Source organism: Nesoenas mayeri, assembly GCF_963082525.1.
Source record: "Nesoenas mayeri genome assembly, contig: SCAFFOLD_125, whole genome shotgun sequence".
NCBI lineage: Eukaryota > Metazoa > Chordata > Aves > Columbiformes > Columbidae > Nesoenas > Nesoenas mayeri.
In genome coordinates, this window is record NW_027660001.1 from 28,690 (window position 1) to 45,404 (window position 16,715).

At 55.3% G+C, this 16,715-nt stretch overlaps 1 protein-coding gene across 1 annotated transcript in view; it reads right to left on the reverse strand.

Moving 5' to 3' along the window:
- Positions 1–1,500: 1,500 nt before the first annotated feature.
- The window catches only part of LOC308052444 (metastasis-associated protein MTA2-like), a gene marked incomplete at its 5' end in the record, with an annotated part of 15,738 nt that continues 523 nt past the window's right edge, over positions 1,501–16,715 (reverse strand). The window contains 11 exon segments of the mRNA XM_080364524.1: positions 1,501–1,741; positions 1,744–1,829; positions 3,273–3,358; positions 3,360–3,422; positions 5,749–5,880; positions 5,883–5,902; positions 7,640–7,729; positions 11,819–11,900; positions 11,902–12,048; positions 16,001–16,108; positions 16,110–16,141. Coding sequence (XP_080220650.1) covers positions 1,668–1,741; positions 1,744–1,829; positions 3,273–3,358; positions 3,360–3,422; positions 5,749–5,880; positions 5,883–5,902; positions 7,640–7,729; positions 11,819–11,900; positions 11,902–12,048; positions 16,001–16,108; positions 16,110–16,141 — 920 coding nt within the window. The 3' untranslated portion in view covers positions 1,501–1,667.

Genomic DNA, 16,715 nt, shown 5'->3' on the forward strand with positions numbered 1-16,715 from the left:
TCCGTGCTCTGGCCACGCCCACCGCGCCGCTATTCCCGCTCCGCTGGGGCTGCCGCTGGCCACGCCCCACCGCCCGGGCGTGGCCACGCCCACCACGCCGCTCCTCCCGCTCCGCTGGGGCTGCCGTAGGCCCCGCCCACTCCGTGCCCTGGCCACGCCCACCACGCCGCTCCTCCCACTCCGCTGTGGCTGCCGTAGGCCCCGCCACGCTCCGCCCACGCCGGGTTCTGGCCACGCCCACCACGCCCTCCAAGTGCCCCATAAGTGACCCACAAGTTCCCCAGTACTGCCCCATAAGTGCCTCGTAGTGCCCCACATGTGACCCACGGAGCCCCATAAGTGCTCCACAGTGTCCCATAAGTGACTCATAGAGCCGCATGAGGGCCCCATGGGGTCTCCCCAGTGCCCCATAGTGCCCCACGGAGCCCCATAAGTGCCTGTTAGTGACCTCCAAGTGCCCCATAGGAACCCCACAAGTTCCCCATAAGTGCCCCATAGAGCTTCATAAGTGACTCATAGAGCCCCATAAGTGCCCCATAGCGCCCCACAAGTGACTTACGGAGCCCCATAAGTGACTCATAGAGCCCCGTAAGTGCCCCATAGCGCCCCATAAGTGACCCATAGCACCCCACACGTGACCCACGGAGCCCCATAAGTGACTCATAGAGACCCATAAGTGCCCCATAGCATCTCATAAGTGACTCATAGACACCCATGAGGGCCCCATAGGGTCTCCCCAGTGCCCAATAGCGCCCCATAGCTCCCCATAAGTGACCCATAGCGCCCCATAAGTGACTCATAGAGCCCCATAAGTGCCCCACAGTGTCCCATAAGTGACTCCTAGAGACCCATAGCGCCCCACGTGTGACCCATGGAGCCCCATAAGTGCCCCACAGTGTCCCATAAGTGACTCATAGAGCCCCATAAGTGACCCATAGCTCCCTGTAAGTGACTCATAGAGACCCATGAGGGCCCCATAGCGCCCCATAAGTGCCCCATAGCTCCCCATAAGTGACTCATAGAGACCCATGAGTGCCCCATAGAGTCTCCCCAGTGCCCCATAAGTGCCCCCATAGCTCCCCATAAGTGCCCCATAGCGCCCCATAAGTGACTCATAGAGCCCCATAAGTGCCCCACAGTGTCCCATAAGTGACTCCTAGAGACCCATAGCGCCCCACGTGTGACCATGGAGCCCCATAAGTGACTCATAGAGCCCCATAAGTGCCCCATAGAGTCTCCCCAGTGCCCCATAAGTGCCCCATAGCGTCTCCCCAGTGCCCTATAGAGCCCCACAAGTGACTAACGGAGCCCCATAAGTGACTCACAGAGACCCAGAAGTGCCCCATAGCGCCCCATAGCGCCCCACAAGTGCCCCCCCATCAACTCACCCCTCCAGAAAACCCGCCGCCTTTATTCCCTGTGCCTACAGAACCGGACGGCCCAAGATACAAAACCGGGGGGGGGGGGGGCGCGGGGTGGGTCGCTCCACGTACAAAAAGGGTCACGGGTGGGTGATTTGGGGCGGGGAGGAGCAGGATAAACCCACCTCCCCCAAATCCCCCCCCCGTGGTTTCTATGGCGATAAAAAAATACAAAAGGGACGCGGTTGGGGGGGGTGTTGGGGACAATGGGGATAATTTGGGGGGATGGGGGGGGGAATATGGGGGTCAGTCCTCCAGGACAATGGGCTCCGAGGTGCTGGCGGGATGTGGGGGGGCGGGGGGGGCGGCAGGGCCCCCCCCGGCCGTAGCGGCTTCACCTTAAGGGGGAGGTTGGGGCGGCGGGCGGCGCGGCGCAGCTCCAGGTGCGTCAGAGCCTTCCGTAGCGCCCTTATGGGGGGGGGGGGATGGAGTCAGTGGGGCGGCCCCATAAGTGAATCATAGAGACCCATAAGTGCCCCACAGTGGCCCATAAGGGACTCCTAGAGACTCACAGTGCTCCACGTGTGACCCACAGAGCACCATAAGTGACTCATAGAGACTCAGAAGTGTCCCATAGTGCCCCACATGTGACACATGGAGACCCATAAGTGCCCCACAGTGTCCCATAAGGGACTCCTAGAGACCCATAAGTGCCCCATAGTGTCTCCCCAGTGCCCCATAGTGCCCCACATGTGACCCATGGAGACCCATAAGTGACCCACAGTGTCCCATAAGTGACTCATAGAGACCCATAAGTGCCCCATAGTGCCCCACATGTGACCCATGGAGCCCCATAAGTGACCCACAGTGTCCCATAAGTGACTCCTAGAGACCCATAAGTGCCCCATAGTGTCTCCCCAGTGCCCCATAGTGCCCCACATGTGCCCCATGGGGCCCTATAAGTGCCCCACAGTGTCCAATAAGTGACTCAGAGATCCCCAGGAGTGCCCCATAGAGCCCCATAAGTGCCCCATAAGTGCCCGATAGCGCCCCATAAGTGACCCATAGAGTCTCCCAAGTGTCCCATAGTGCCCCACATGTGCCTCATGGAGCCCATAAGTGCCCCACAGTGTCCCATAAGTGACTCCTAGAGAGCCACAGTGCTCCACATGTGACCCACAGAGCACCATAAGTGACTCATAGAGACTCAGAAGTGTCCCATAGCGCCCCACATGTGACACATGGAGACCCATAAGTGCCCCACAGTGTCCCATAAGTGACTCCTAGAGACCCATAAGTGCCCCATAGTGTCTCCCCAGTGCCCTATAGTGCCCCACATGTGACCCATGGAGACCCATAAGTGACCCACAGTGTCCCATAAGTGACTCATAGAGACCCATAAGTGCCCCATAGTGCCCCACATGTGCCCCATGGAGCCCTATAAGTGCCCCACAGTGTCCCCTAAGTGACTCATAGACACCCATGAGGGCCCCATAGTGTCTCCCCAGTGCCCCATAGTGCCCTACATGTGCCCCACGGAGCCCCATAAGTGCCCCACAGTGTCCCATAAGTGACTCAGAGATCCCCAGGAGTGCCCCATAGAGCCCCATAAGTGACCCATAGTGTCCCATAAGTGACCCATAGAGACCCATGAGGGCCCCACAGGGTCTCCCCAGTGCCCCATAGTGCCCCACACGTGACCCGCGGAGCCCCATAAGTGACTCATAGAGCCCCATAAGTGCCCCATAGCGCCCCACATGTGCCCCATGGAGCCCTATAAGTGCCCCACAGTGTCCCCTAAGTGACTCATAGAGACCCATAGTGCCCCATAGCATCTCCCCAGTGCCCCATAGGGGTATGGGAGTCAGTGGGGGGGTCACCCTATAGACCCCCCCCCTCAACAAAGCTCACCTGGTGTCCTTGGTGGCCACAAACACCACGGGGTTGGGGGCGTCCGCTGGGTTCAGCTTCTGCCGCTTGCTGGCGGGGGGGGGGGCCGGCGCGCAGCCCCCCAGCCAGGGGGCGCCCGTTGGTGGAGAAGGGGAGACTCGAACCGCCGACCTGGGGGGGGATGAATGGGGGGAGGGGGCGTGGGTTAGTAGCAAGCCACGCCCCCTCGGCCAATCACATACAAGGCACCGCCCATGCGGGTTGTCAATCAGAGGGAGGTGAGCGCGGAGCTCCACGTCCATAAGGGGGTTGGGTGAAGGCGCGCCAGACCAAAGACACGATGCGATTGGCTCTGCTCGCTGTCAATCATCCCCAGACATGCTGCTATAGGCTCTGCTTGCTGTCAATCACTCTCGCAGCACCCAGCGCCAACCGCCAGCCCATAAGTGACCCATAGGGACCCAGGAGTGCCCCATAGTGCCTGTTAGTGACCTCCAAGTGCCCCATAAGTGCCCCCAAAAGTTCCCCATTAGTGCCCCATAGAACTTCATAAGTGACTCAGGGAGACCCATTAGTGCCTGTTAGTGACCTCCAAGTGCCCCATAGGAACCCACAAGTTCCCCATTAGTGCCCCATAAGTGCCCCATAGAGCTTCATAAGTGACTCATAGAGCCCCATAAGTGCCCCATAGTGCCTGTAAGTGACCTCCAAGTGCCCCATAAGTGCCCCATAGAGCTTCATAAGTGACTCATAGAGCCCCATAAGTGCCCCATAGTGCCTGTTTAGTGACCTCCAAGTGCCCCATAGTAACCCACAAGTTCCCCATTAATGCCCCAAAAGTGCCCCATAGAGCTTCATAAGTGACCCACAGAGCCCATAAGTGCCCCCATAGTGTCTGTTAGTGACCTCCAAGTGCCCCATAAGTGCCCCATAGAGCTTCATAAGTGACTCATAGAGCCCATAAGTGCCTGTTAGTGACCTCCAAGTCCCCCATAAGTGCCCCATAGAGCTTCATAAGTGATCATAGAGCCCATAAGTGCCTGTTAGTGACCTCCAAGTCCCCATAAGTGCCCCATAGAGCTTCATAAGTGACTCGTAGAGCCCCATAAGTGCCTGTTAGTGACCTCCAAGTTGCCCCATAAGTGCCCCATAGAGCTTCATAAGTGACTCATAGAGCACCATAAGTGCCTGTTAGTGACCTCCAAGTGCCCCATAGTAACCCACAAGTTCCCCATTAGTGCCCCATAGAGCTTCATAAGTGACTCATAGAGCCCCATAAGTGCCCCATAGTGCCTGTAAGTGACCTCCAAGTGCCCCATAAGTGCCCCATAGAGCTTCATAAGTGACTCATAGAGCCCCATAAGTGCCCCATAGTGCCTGTTAGTGACCTCCAAGTGCCCCATAGTAACCCACAAGTTCCCCATTAATGCCCCAAAAGTGCCCCATAGAGCTTCATAAGTGACCCACAGAGCCCCATAAGTGCCCCATAGTGTCTGTTAGTGACCTCCAAGTGCCCCATAAGTGCCCCATAGAGCTTCATAAGTGACTCATAGAGCCCCATAAGTGCCTGTAGGACCTCCAAGTCCCCCATAAGTGCCCCATAGAGCTTCATAAGTGACTCATAGAGCCCCATAAGTGCCTGTTAGTGACCTCCAAGTCCCCATAAGTGCCCCATAGAGCTTCATAAGTGACTCGTAGAGCCCCATAAGTGCCTGTTAGTGACCTCCAAGTGCCCCATAAGTGCCCCATAGAGCTTCATAAGTGACTCATAGAGCACCATAAGTGCCTGTTAGTGACCTCCAAGTGCCCCATAGTAACCCACAAGTTCCCCATTAGTGCCCCATAGAGCTTCATAAGTGACTCATAGAGGCCCCATAAGTGCCCCATAGTGCCTGTTAGTGACCTCCAAGTGCCCCATAAGTGCCCCATAGAGCTTCATAAGTGACTCATAGTGCCCCATTAGTGCCTGTTAGTGACCTCCAAGTGCCCATAAGTGCCCCAAAAGTTCCCCATTAGGTGCCCCATAGAGCTTCATAAGTGACTCATAGAGCTCCATAAGTGCCCCATAGCGCCTGTTAGTGACCTCCACGTGCCCCATAAGTGACCCACAAGTTCCCCATTAAGTGCCCCAAAAGTGCCCCATAGAGCTTCATAAGTGACTCATAGAGCCCCTTAAGTGCCCCATAGTGCCCCATTAGTGCCTGTTAGTGACCTCCAGGTGCCCCATAGTAACCCACAAGTTCCCCAGCCACGCTCCCATAGGCCCTGCTTGCTGTCAATCACCCCCAGCCCCACCCCCATAGGCCCTGCTGGCTGTCAATCACCCCCAGCCCCGCCCCCATAGGCTCTGCTCGCTGTCAATCACCCCCAGCCCCACCCCATGGGCCCTGCTGGCTGTCAATCACCCCCAGCCCGCTCCCATAGGCCGTGCTCGCTGCCAAGCCCCGCCCCCCCCCCAGCCACATTGGGGGGTCCGGTAGCCCCCCGTGGCCCGTACCCGCAGGCGGGGGGGCCGGTGGCCCTCGGCCCCCCCCTCGTAGCCGCGCTTGCCCACCAGCCCCGCCAGCCCCCGGCTCTGGCTCAGCTGGTTGCGGTTGATGGGGGTCTTGGTGCCGCGCGCGCGTCTTGGGCTTCAGGGGGGGCCTGTGCGGCTGGGGGGGGCGGGAATGGGGGGGTCAGGGGCTGCCCGTTTTGGGAGGGGGGCACCTACTGATCCCCCCAACCGCCAAACGCCCCGTTTCCCTCCATGTGTAACCCCCCGAATATGTACACTGGGGGTCCCCCCATTAAACCCCTCCCAGGGACCCCCAAAATATTCCTTAGGGACCCCCCCCATTCACTCCCCCCCAGGGACCCCTCAAAATATCCTTAGGGACCCCCCCCCCATTCATCCCCCTCCCAGGGGACCCCCCCATTCATACCCCACCAGGGACCCCCCAAAATATCCTTAGGGACCCCCCCATCCATCTCCCCCCCAGGGACCCCCCGAAACATCCTCAGGGACCCCCCCCATTCATCCCCCCACCCAGGGACCCCCCAAAACATCCTCAGGGACCCCCCCATTAACCCCCCCACCAGGGACCCCCCCAAAATATCCTTAGGGACCCCCCCCCCATTCATCCCCCTCCCAGGGACCCTCAATTCATTCCCCCCCAAGGACCCCCCGAAACATCCTTAGGGACCCCCCCATTCATCCCCCTCCAGGACCCCCCCATTCATACTCCCCCCAGGGACCCCCCAAAATATCCTTAGGACCCCCCCATTCATCCCCCTCCAGGGACCCCCCAAAACAGCCTCAGGGACCCCCCCCCATTCATCCCCCCACCCAGGGACCCTCCAAAATATCCTTAGGGACCCCCCCATTCGTCCCACCCCCCAGGGACCCCCCAAAATATCCTTAGGGACCCCCCCATTCGTCCCACCCCCAGGGACCCCCCAAAATATCCTTAGGGACCCCCCCCCCATTCATCCCCCCCCCAGGGACCCCTCAATTCATTCCCCCCCAGGGACCCCCCAAAACATCCTTAGGGACCCCTCATTCATCCCCCTCCAGGGACCCCCCCATTCATCTCCCCCCCCCAGGGACCCCCCAAAACATCCTCAGGGACCCCCCCATTCATCCCCCCCCAGGGACCCCCAAAACAACCTCAGGGACCCCCCCATTAACCCTCTCACCAGGAACCCCCCAAAACATCCTTAGGGACCCCCCCCATTCATCCCCCCTAGGGACCCCCCATAACATCCTCAGGGACCCCCCCATTCATCCCCCCCCAGGGACCCCCCCAAAACAGCCTCAGGGACCCCCCCCCCATTCATCCCCACCCCAGGGACCCCCCCAAAACATCCTTAGGGACCCCCCCCCATTCATCCCCCTCCCAGGGCCCCCCCATAACATCCTCAGGGACCCCCCCCATTCATTCCCCCCCCAGAGACCCCCCCCCACCCCTCACCCAGCTCAGGGACCCCCCAGGGACCCCCCCACCCCTCACCCATCTCAGGGACCCCCAGGGACCCCCCCCCCTCCCCCAATTCAGGGACCCCCCCCAGGACCCCCCCCCACCCCTCACCCAGCTCAGGGACCCCCCCCATGCACCCCCCACCCCCTCACCCATCTCAGAGACCCCCCAGGACCCCCCCCCCAATTCAGGGACCCCCTAGGACCCCCCCCACCCACCCACTCAACTCAGAGACCCCCCAGGACCCCCCCCACCCACCCACCCAACTCAGAGACCCCCCAGGACCTCCCCCACCCCTCACCCCCTCAACTCAGGGACCCCCCAGGGACCCCCCACCCCCCCCCCCCCAATTCAGGGACCCCCCCACCCCTCACCCAGCTCATAGACCCCCCATGACCCCCCCTGTGACCCCCCAGCCCCCCCCTTCCTCACCCAGCTCCTTGACAATGGCGGCCAATGGCAGCCGCGCCAGAGGGTGGATTTTGAGGGGGGTCTTGGCCGCTTTGGGGAGGCGGATGGAGCCTGGGGGGGGACACCCACATCACCTCAGTATTAAAATGGCGCTAAATCACCTCAGTGGTAAAATGGCGCTAAATCACCTCAGTGGTAAAATGGCGCCAAAATCACCTGAGGGTCAAAATGGCGCCAGAATCACCTGAGGGTCAAAATGGCGCCAGAATCACCTCAGGGTCCAGATGTCACTAAAATCACCTCAGTGTGAAAACATCACTAAATCACCTCAGTGTTAATATGTCACTAAAATCACGTCAATGTTAAAATGTCACTAAATCACCTCAATGTTAAAATGGCGCCAAAATCACCTCAGTGTTAAAATGGCGCCAAAATTACCTCAATGTTAATATGTCACTAAAATCACCTCAATGTTAAAATGTCACTAAATCACCTCAGAGTCAAAATGTCACTAAAATCACCTCAGGATCAAAATATCAATAAAATCACTTCAATGTTAAAATGTCACTAAATCACCTCAATGTTAAAATATCACTAAAATCACCTCAGAGTCAAAATGTCACTAAATCACCTCAATGTTAAAATGTCACTAAAATCACCTCAATGTTAAAATGTCACTAAAATCACCTCAGTGTCAAAATACCACTAAATCACCTCAATGTTAAAATATCACTAAAATCACCTCAATGTTCAAATGTCACTAAATCACCTCAATGTTAAAACACCATCAAAATCCCCTCAGTCTCAAAATGGCGCCAAATCACCTCAGGACCAAAATGGCGCCAAATCCCCTCAGGATTCAAAATGGCGGCCCCAACCCCCCGATCCCCCCACCACCCCCAAACCCCCCAACACCCCCAGCACCCCCAAACCCCCCAACACCCCCAAACCCCCCATCACCCCCAAACCCCCCGCAGGCTCACACTCGGCTTTGATGGCGTTGGCACCAAAATCTCCTCAGTGTCAAAATGTCACTAAAATCACCTCAGTGTTAAAATGTCACTAAATCGCCTCAACGTTTAAGTGTCACTAAAATCACCTCAGGGTCAAAATGTCACTAAAATCACCTCAATGTTAAAATGTCACTAAATCACCTCAGGGTCAAAATGTCACAAAAATCACCTCAATGTTAAAATGCCACTAAAATCACCTCAGGGTCCAAATGTCACTAAATCACCTCAGGGTCAAAATGGTGCCAAAATCACCTCAATGTTAAAATGTCACTAAAATCACCTCAATGTTAAAATGTCTCTAAATCACCTTAATGTTAAAATGTCACTAAAATCACCTCAGGACCAAAATGTCACTAAATCACCTCAGTGTTAAAATGTCTCTAAATCACCTCAGGACTCAAATGACACCAGAATCACCTCAGGATCAAAATGTCAATAAAATCACCTCAATGTTAAAATGTCACTAAATCACCTCAGAGTCAAAATGTCACTAAAATCACCTCAATGTTAAAATGTCACTAAAATCACCTCAATGTTAAAATATCACTAAAATCACCTCAATGTTAAAGTGTCACTAAATCACCTCAGGATCAAAATGGTGCCAAAATCACCTCAGGGGCAAAATGTCACTAAAATCACCTCAGGGGCAACATGGCGCCAAAATCTCCTCAGTGTTAAATGTCACTAAATCACCTCAATGTTAAAATGTCACTAAAATCACCTCAGGATGAAAATGGCGCCAAAATCACCTCAATGTTAAAATGTCACTAAAATCACCTCAGGATGAAAATGGCGTCAAAATCACCTCAATGTTAAAATGTCACTAAAATCCCCTCAGGATCAAAACGTCACTAAAATCACCTCAATGTTAAAATGTCACTAAAATCACCTCAGGATCAAAATGGCGCCAAAGTCTTCTCAGTGTCAAAATGTCACTAAAATCACCTCAGAGTCAAAATGTCACTAAAATCACCTCAATGTTAAAATGTCACTAAATCACCTCAGGATCAAAATGTCACTAAATCACCTCAGGGTCAAAATGGCGCCAAAATCACCTCAGGGTCCAAATGTCACCAGAATCACCTCAGGGTCCAAATATCACTAAATCACCCAACTGCTAAAATGTCACTAAAATCACCTCAATGTTAAAATGTCACTAAATCAGCTCAATGTTAAAATGTCTCTAAATCACCTCAATGTTAAAATGTCTCTAAATCACCTCAGGGCTCCAAATAGCACCAGAATCACCTCAGGATCAAAATGGCGCCAAAATCACCTCAGGATCAAAATGTCAATAAAATCACCTCAATGTTAAAATGTCACTAAATCACCTCAGAGTCAAAATGTCACTAAAATCACCTCAATGTTAAAATGTCACTAAAATCACCTCAATGTTAAAATATCACTAAAATCACCTCAATGTTAAAGTGCCACTAAATCACCTCAGGATCAAAATGGTGCCAAATCACCTCAGATCAAAATGTCACTAAATCACCTCAATGTTAAAATGTCACTAAATCACCTCAATGTTAAAACGTCACTAAATCACCTCAATGTTAAAATGCCACTAAAATCACCTCAATATCTCAATGTCACTAAATCACCTCAATGCTAAAATGTCACTAAATCACCTCAATGTTAAAATGTCACTAAATCACCTCAATGTTAAAATGTCACTAAATCACCTCAGGGTCCAAATGTCACTAAATCACCTCAATGTTAAAACACCATCAAAATCCCCTCAGTCTCAAAATGGCGCCAAATCACCTCAGGATTCAAAATGGCGCCAAATCCCCTCAGGACCAAAATGGCGGCCCCAACTCCCTGATCCCCCCAGCACCCCCAAACCCCCCAACACCCCCAAACCCCCCATCACCCCCAAACCCCCCGCAGGCTCACACTCGGCTTTGATGGCGTTGGCACCAAAATCTCCTCAGTGTCAAAATGTCACTAAAATCACCTCAGTGTTAAAATGTCACTAAATCACCTCAATGTTAAAATGTCACTAAAATCACCTCAATATCTAAATGTCACTAAAAACACCTCAGGGTGCAAATGTCACAAAATCACCTCAATGTTAAAATGCCACTAAAATCACCTCAGGGTCCAAATGTCACTAAATCACCTCAGGATCAAAATGGCGCCAAAATCTCCTCAATGTTAAAATGCCACTAAATCACCTCAATGTTAAAATGTCTCTAAATCACCTCAATGTTAAAATGTCACTAAAATCACCTCAGGATCAAAATGTCACTAAATCACCTCAATGTTAAAATGTCACTAAATCACCTCAATGTTAAAATGTCTCTAAATCACCTCAGGGCTCCAAATAGCACCAGAATCACCTCAGGATCAAAACGTCAATAAAATCACCTCAATGTTAAAATGTCACTAAATCACCTCAGAGTCAAAATGTCACTAAATCACCTCAATGTTAAAATGTCACTAAAATCACCTCAATGTTAAAATATCACTAAAATCACCTCAATGTTAAAGTGCCACTAAATCACCTCAGGATCAAAATGGTGCCAAATCACCTCAGGATCAAAATGTCACTAAATCACCTCAATGTTAAAATGTCACTAAATCACCTCAATGTTAAAATGTCACTAAATCACCTCAATGTTAAAATGCCACTAAAATCACCTCAATATCTCAATGTCACTAAATCACCTCAATGCTAAAATGTCACTAAATCACCTCAATGTTAAAATGTCACTAAAATCACCTCAATGTTAAAATGTCACTAAATCACCTCAATGTTAAAATACCACTAAAATCACCTCAATGTTAAAACGCCATCAAAATCCCCTCAGGGTCAAAATGGTGCCAATCACCTCAGGATCAAAATGTTACTAAATCACCTCAGGATCAAAATGTCACTAAATCACCTCAATGATAAAATGTCACTAAAATCACCTCAGAGTCAAAACGTCACTAAATCACCTCAATGTTAAAATGCCACCAGAATCCCCTCAGTCTCAAAATGGCGCCAAATCACCTCAGGATTCAAAATGGCGCCAAATCCCCTCAGGACCAAAATGGCGGCCCCAACCCCCCAATCCCCCCAGCACCCCCAAACCCCCCGATCCCCCCAGCACCCCCAAACCCCCCAACACCCCCAGCACCCCCAAACCCCCCACCACCCCCAAACCCCCCATCACCCCCAAACCCCCCGCAGGCTCACACTCGGCTTTGATGGCGTTGGCGTTGATGGGCGCGTAGGGGCGTCGCGCGGCGCGGCGCGGCTGCAGGACGTCGCGGCACAGGGCGGCGCGCCAGGCGCGTGAGGCGCGTGGTGTGCAGCAGGAAGGTCTGGCGGTTCTTGGCCAGCAGCTTGGCGCGGCTGGCGCTCGTGGTGTACGGGGACAGGCTCTGCGCCTCGGGGCGGGACAGGTGCCCGCGGGAGTGCGGCTCCTATGGGGGACGGGGGGGTATGGGGTTATGGGTACAGGGGGTTATGGGGTACAGGGGGTTATGGGGTACAGGGGGGTTATGGGGGGTTTGGGAGGTGGGGGGGAATGGGGGGTTATGGGGTAGAGGGGGGTTATGGGGGTTATGGGGGGTTATGGGGTACAGGGGGTTATAGGGGGTTATGGGGGGTTATGGGGGGTTATGGAGGTACAGGGGGTTATGGGGGTTATGGGGGTTATGGGGGGTTATGGGGGGTTATGGAGGTACAGGGGGTTATGGGGGTTATGGGGGGTTATGGGGGGTTATGAGGGTTATGGGGGGTTTGGGGGTATGGGGGGTTATGGGGGTTATGGGGTACAGGGGGGTTATGGGGTACGGGGGGGTATGTGGGTTATGGAGTACAGGGAGGTTATGGGGTACAGGGGGTTATGGGAGTTTGGGGTACGGGGGGTTATGGGGGTTATGGGGGGTTATGAGGGTTATGGGGGTTATGGAGTACAGGGGGGTTTTGGGGTACAGGGGGGTTTTGGGGTACAGGGGGGTTTTGGGGGGTTATGGGGTATGGGGGTTATGGGGTACAGGGGGGTTATGGGGTACAGGGGGGTTATGGGGGTTATGGGGTACAGGGGTTCTGGGGTGGTGTACGGGGACAGGCTCTGCGCCTCGGGGCGGGACAGGTGCCCGCGGGAGTGCGGCTCCTATGGGGGACGGGGGGGTATGGGGTTATGGGGTACAGGGGGTTATGGGGGTTTGGGGTACAGGGGGGTTATGGGGGTTATGGGGGGTATGGGGTACAGGGGGGTTATGGGGTACAGGGGGTTATGGGGTACAGGGGGTTATGGGGGGGTTTGGGGGGTTATGGGGTACAGGGGGTTATGGGGGTTATGGGGTACAGGGGGTTATGGGGGGTTATGGGGGTTTGGGGAGGATGGGGTACAAGGGGTTATGGGGGTTATGGGGGTTATGGAGTGGGGGGTATGGGGGGGTTATGGGGGGTATGGGGGGTATGGGGGTAATAGGGGGTTATGGGGCTTATGGGGGGTTATGGGTATGGGGGGTTATGGGTATGGGGGGTTATGGAGTGGGGGGGAATGGGGTATGGGGGGGGTATGGGGGTTATGGGGGATTATGGGGTACAGGGGGGTTATGGGGGGTTTGGAGGGGGGGGGGATGGGGGTTGGGAGGGGTGGGGGATGGGGGTTATGGGGTACAGGGGGGTTATGGGGGTTATGGGGGGTTATGGGGTACAGGGGGGTTATACGGGGTTATGGGGGGTTATGGGGGTTATGGGGGGTATGTGGGGTTATAGGGGTTATGGGGGTTTGGGGGGTACAGGGGGGTATGTGGGTTATGGGGTACAGGGGGGTTATGGGGTACAGGGGGGTTATGGGGGTTATGGGGGGTTATGGGGGGTTATGGAGTGGGGGGGAATGGGGTATGGGGGGGTTATGGGGGTTTGAGGGGTTATGGGGGTTATGGGGTACAGGGGGGTTATGGGGTACAGGGGGTTATGGGGGTCTGGGGAGTGGGGGGGGGATGGGGTATGGGGGGGGCATGGGGGGGTTATGGGGTACAGGGGGGTTATGGGGGGTTTTGGGTACAGGGGGGTTATGGGGGTTATGGGGTACAGGGGTTATGGGGTTGGTGTACGGGGACAGGCTCTGCGCCTCGGGGCGGGAGAGATGGCCGCGGGAGTGCGGCTCCTATGGGGGTATAGGGGTTATGGGGGGTATGGGGGGTATAGGGGGTTATGGGGGTTTGGGGGGTTATGGGGGTTTTGGGGTACAGGGGGGTTAGGGGAGGTATGGGGGTTATGGGAGAGTTTGGGGGGGATGGGGTACAGGGGGGTTATGGGGGGTTATGGGGTACAGGGGGTTATAGGGGGTTATGGGGGTTTGGGGAGGATGGAGTACAGGGGTTGTGGGGGTTATGGGGGTTATGGGGGGGTTATGGAGTGGGGGGGAATAGGGTATGGGGGAGTTATGGGGGGTTATAGAGGTTATGGGGGTTATGGGGGGTTATGGGGGCTTATGGGGGCTTATGGGGTTATGGGGTACAGGGGGTTATGGGAACTGGGGTTATGGGTACAGGGGGGTTATGGGGGTTTGGAGGGGGGGGGCATGGGGGTTATGGGGGTTATGGGGGGTTATGGGGGTTATGGGGTACAGGGGGTTATAGGGGGTTATGGGGGGTTATGGGGGTTATGGGGGGTTATGGGGGGTTTGGGGTACAGGGTGGTTATGGGGTACAGGGGAGGTAATGGGGGTATGGGGAGTTATGGGGTACAGGGGGTTATGGGGGTTATGGGGGGTTATGGGGGTTATGGGAGGTGGGGGGGAATGGGGGGTTATGGGGTACAGGGGAGTTATGGGGGTTATGGGGGGTTATGGGGTACAGGGGGTTATAGGGGGTTATGGGGGGTTATGGAGGTACAGGGGGTTATGGGGGGTTATGGGGGGTTATGAGGGTTATGGGGGGTTATGGGGGGTATGGGGGTTATAGGGGTTATGGGGGGTTTGGGGGGCACGGGGGGGTATGTGGGTTATGGGGTACAGGGGGGTTATGGGGTACGGGGGGGTATGTGGGTTATGGGGTACAGGGAGGTTATGGGGTACAGGGGGTTATGGGAGTTTGGGGTATGGGGGGTTATGGGGGTTATGGGGTACGGGGGGTTATGGGGGTTATGGGGTTATGGGGGGTTATGAGGGTTATGGGGGGTTTGGGGTGTGGGGGGTTATGGGGTTATGGAGTACAGGGGGTTTATGGGGTACAGGGGGGTTATGGGGGGTTTGGGAGGTGGGGGGGGATGGGGGTTATGGGGTATGGGGGGTTATGGGGGTTATGGGGTACAGGGGGTTATGGGGGGTTATGAGGGGTATGGGGGTTATGGGGTTTATGGGGGTTATGGGGGTTATGGGGTACGGGGGTGGGGGGGTAATAGGGGGTTATGGGGTACAGGGGGGTTATGGGGGTTATGGAGTGGGGGGGAATGGGGTATGGGGGGGTTATGGGGGGTTATAGGGGTTATGGGGGGTTATGGGGGGGTTATGGGGGGTTATGGAGTGGGGGGGAATGGGGTATGGGGGGGTTATGGGGGGTTATAGGGGTTATGGGGGGTTATGGGGGTTATGGGGGGTTATGGAGTGGGGGGAATGGGGTATGGGGGGGTTATAGGGGGTTATGGGGGTTATGGGGGTAATAGGGGGTTATGGGGATATGGGAGTAATAGGGGGTTATGGGGCTTATGGGGGTAAGGGGTACAGGGGGTTAAGGGTATGGGAGGTTATGGGGGTTATGGGGGTTATGGGGGGTATGGGTACAGGGGGTTATGGGGGTTATGGGGTACGGGGGGTTATGGGGGTTTGGGGGGTGGGGGGGGGATGGGGACTTATGGGGTGCAGGGGGGGCAATGGGGGTTATGGGGGGTTTGGGTACAGGGGTTATGGGGTACGGGGGGTTATGGGGGGTTATGGGTACGGGGGGTTATGGGGGGTATGGGTGGTTATGGGGTACAGGGGGTTATGGGGGTTATGGGGGTTATGGGGGGTTATGAGGGTTATGGGAGGTTATGGGGTACAGGGGGTTACGGGGGGTATGGGGGTTATGGGGGGTTATTGGGGGGTTATGGGGGGTTTGGGGTACAGGGTGGTATATGGGGTAGAGGGGGGGTAATGGGGGTATGGGAGGTATGGGGTACAGGGGGGTTATGGGGTACAGGGGGGTTATGGGGGTTATGGGGTACAGGGGGTTATGGGGGTTTGGGGGGTGAGGAGGGAGGATGGGGTGCAGGGAGGTTCTGGGGTGTGGGGGGTTATGGAGTGCAGGGGGGTTTCTGGGATGCAGGGGGGTCTCCAGGGGGGTTTTGGAGTGCAGGGGGGGTTCCGGGGGGTTTCTGGGGTGCAGGGGGGGTCTCCAGGGGGGTTTTGGGGTGCAGGGGGGGTTCTGGGGGTCTCACCGAGGCGCTGCGCGCAGCCCCCTCCAGCTGGGTGGGGGTCTTCAGCCCCCCGTATTTCTTCCAGTAGATCCAGCAGGAGGCGCAGAGGCGGCACTGCATGTTGGGGGGGGCCCCAGGCGTACCACTGCGCCGACTGCGTGGCTGCGGGGGCACCCCAAAGGTATAGGGACCCCCCCAAAGCCTATGGAGAGCCCCCAAAAGAGTATAGAGACCCCCCAAAGGTATAGAGACCCCAAAAGGATAGAGAGACCCCCAAAGGTATAGAGACCCCACAAAAAGTATAGAGACCCCACAAAGGTATAGAGACCCCCAAAAGGTATAGAGACCCCTCCAAAGGTATAGGGACCCCCTAAAGGTATAGAGACCCCCTAAAGGTATAGAGACCCCCAAAAGGGTATAGAGACCACCCCAAAAGATATAGAGACACCCCAGAAGTATAGACACCCCACAAAGGGTATAGAGACTCCTCCAAAAGTATAGAGACCCCACAAAAGTATAGAGACCCCCCAAAGGTAGAGAGAACCCCCAAAGGTAGAGAGAAACCCCCCAAACATAGAGATACCCCCCCAAAGGTATGGAGACCCCCCCAGATGTATGGAGACACCCCCAAAGGTATAAAGACCCCCCTAAAGGTGTAGAGACCCCCCCCAAAGGTATGGAGAACCCCCCAAAGGTATGGAGAGCGCCAAAGGGTAGAGAGACCCCCCTAAAGGTA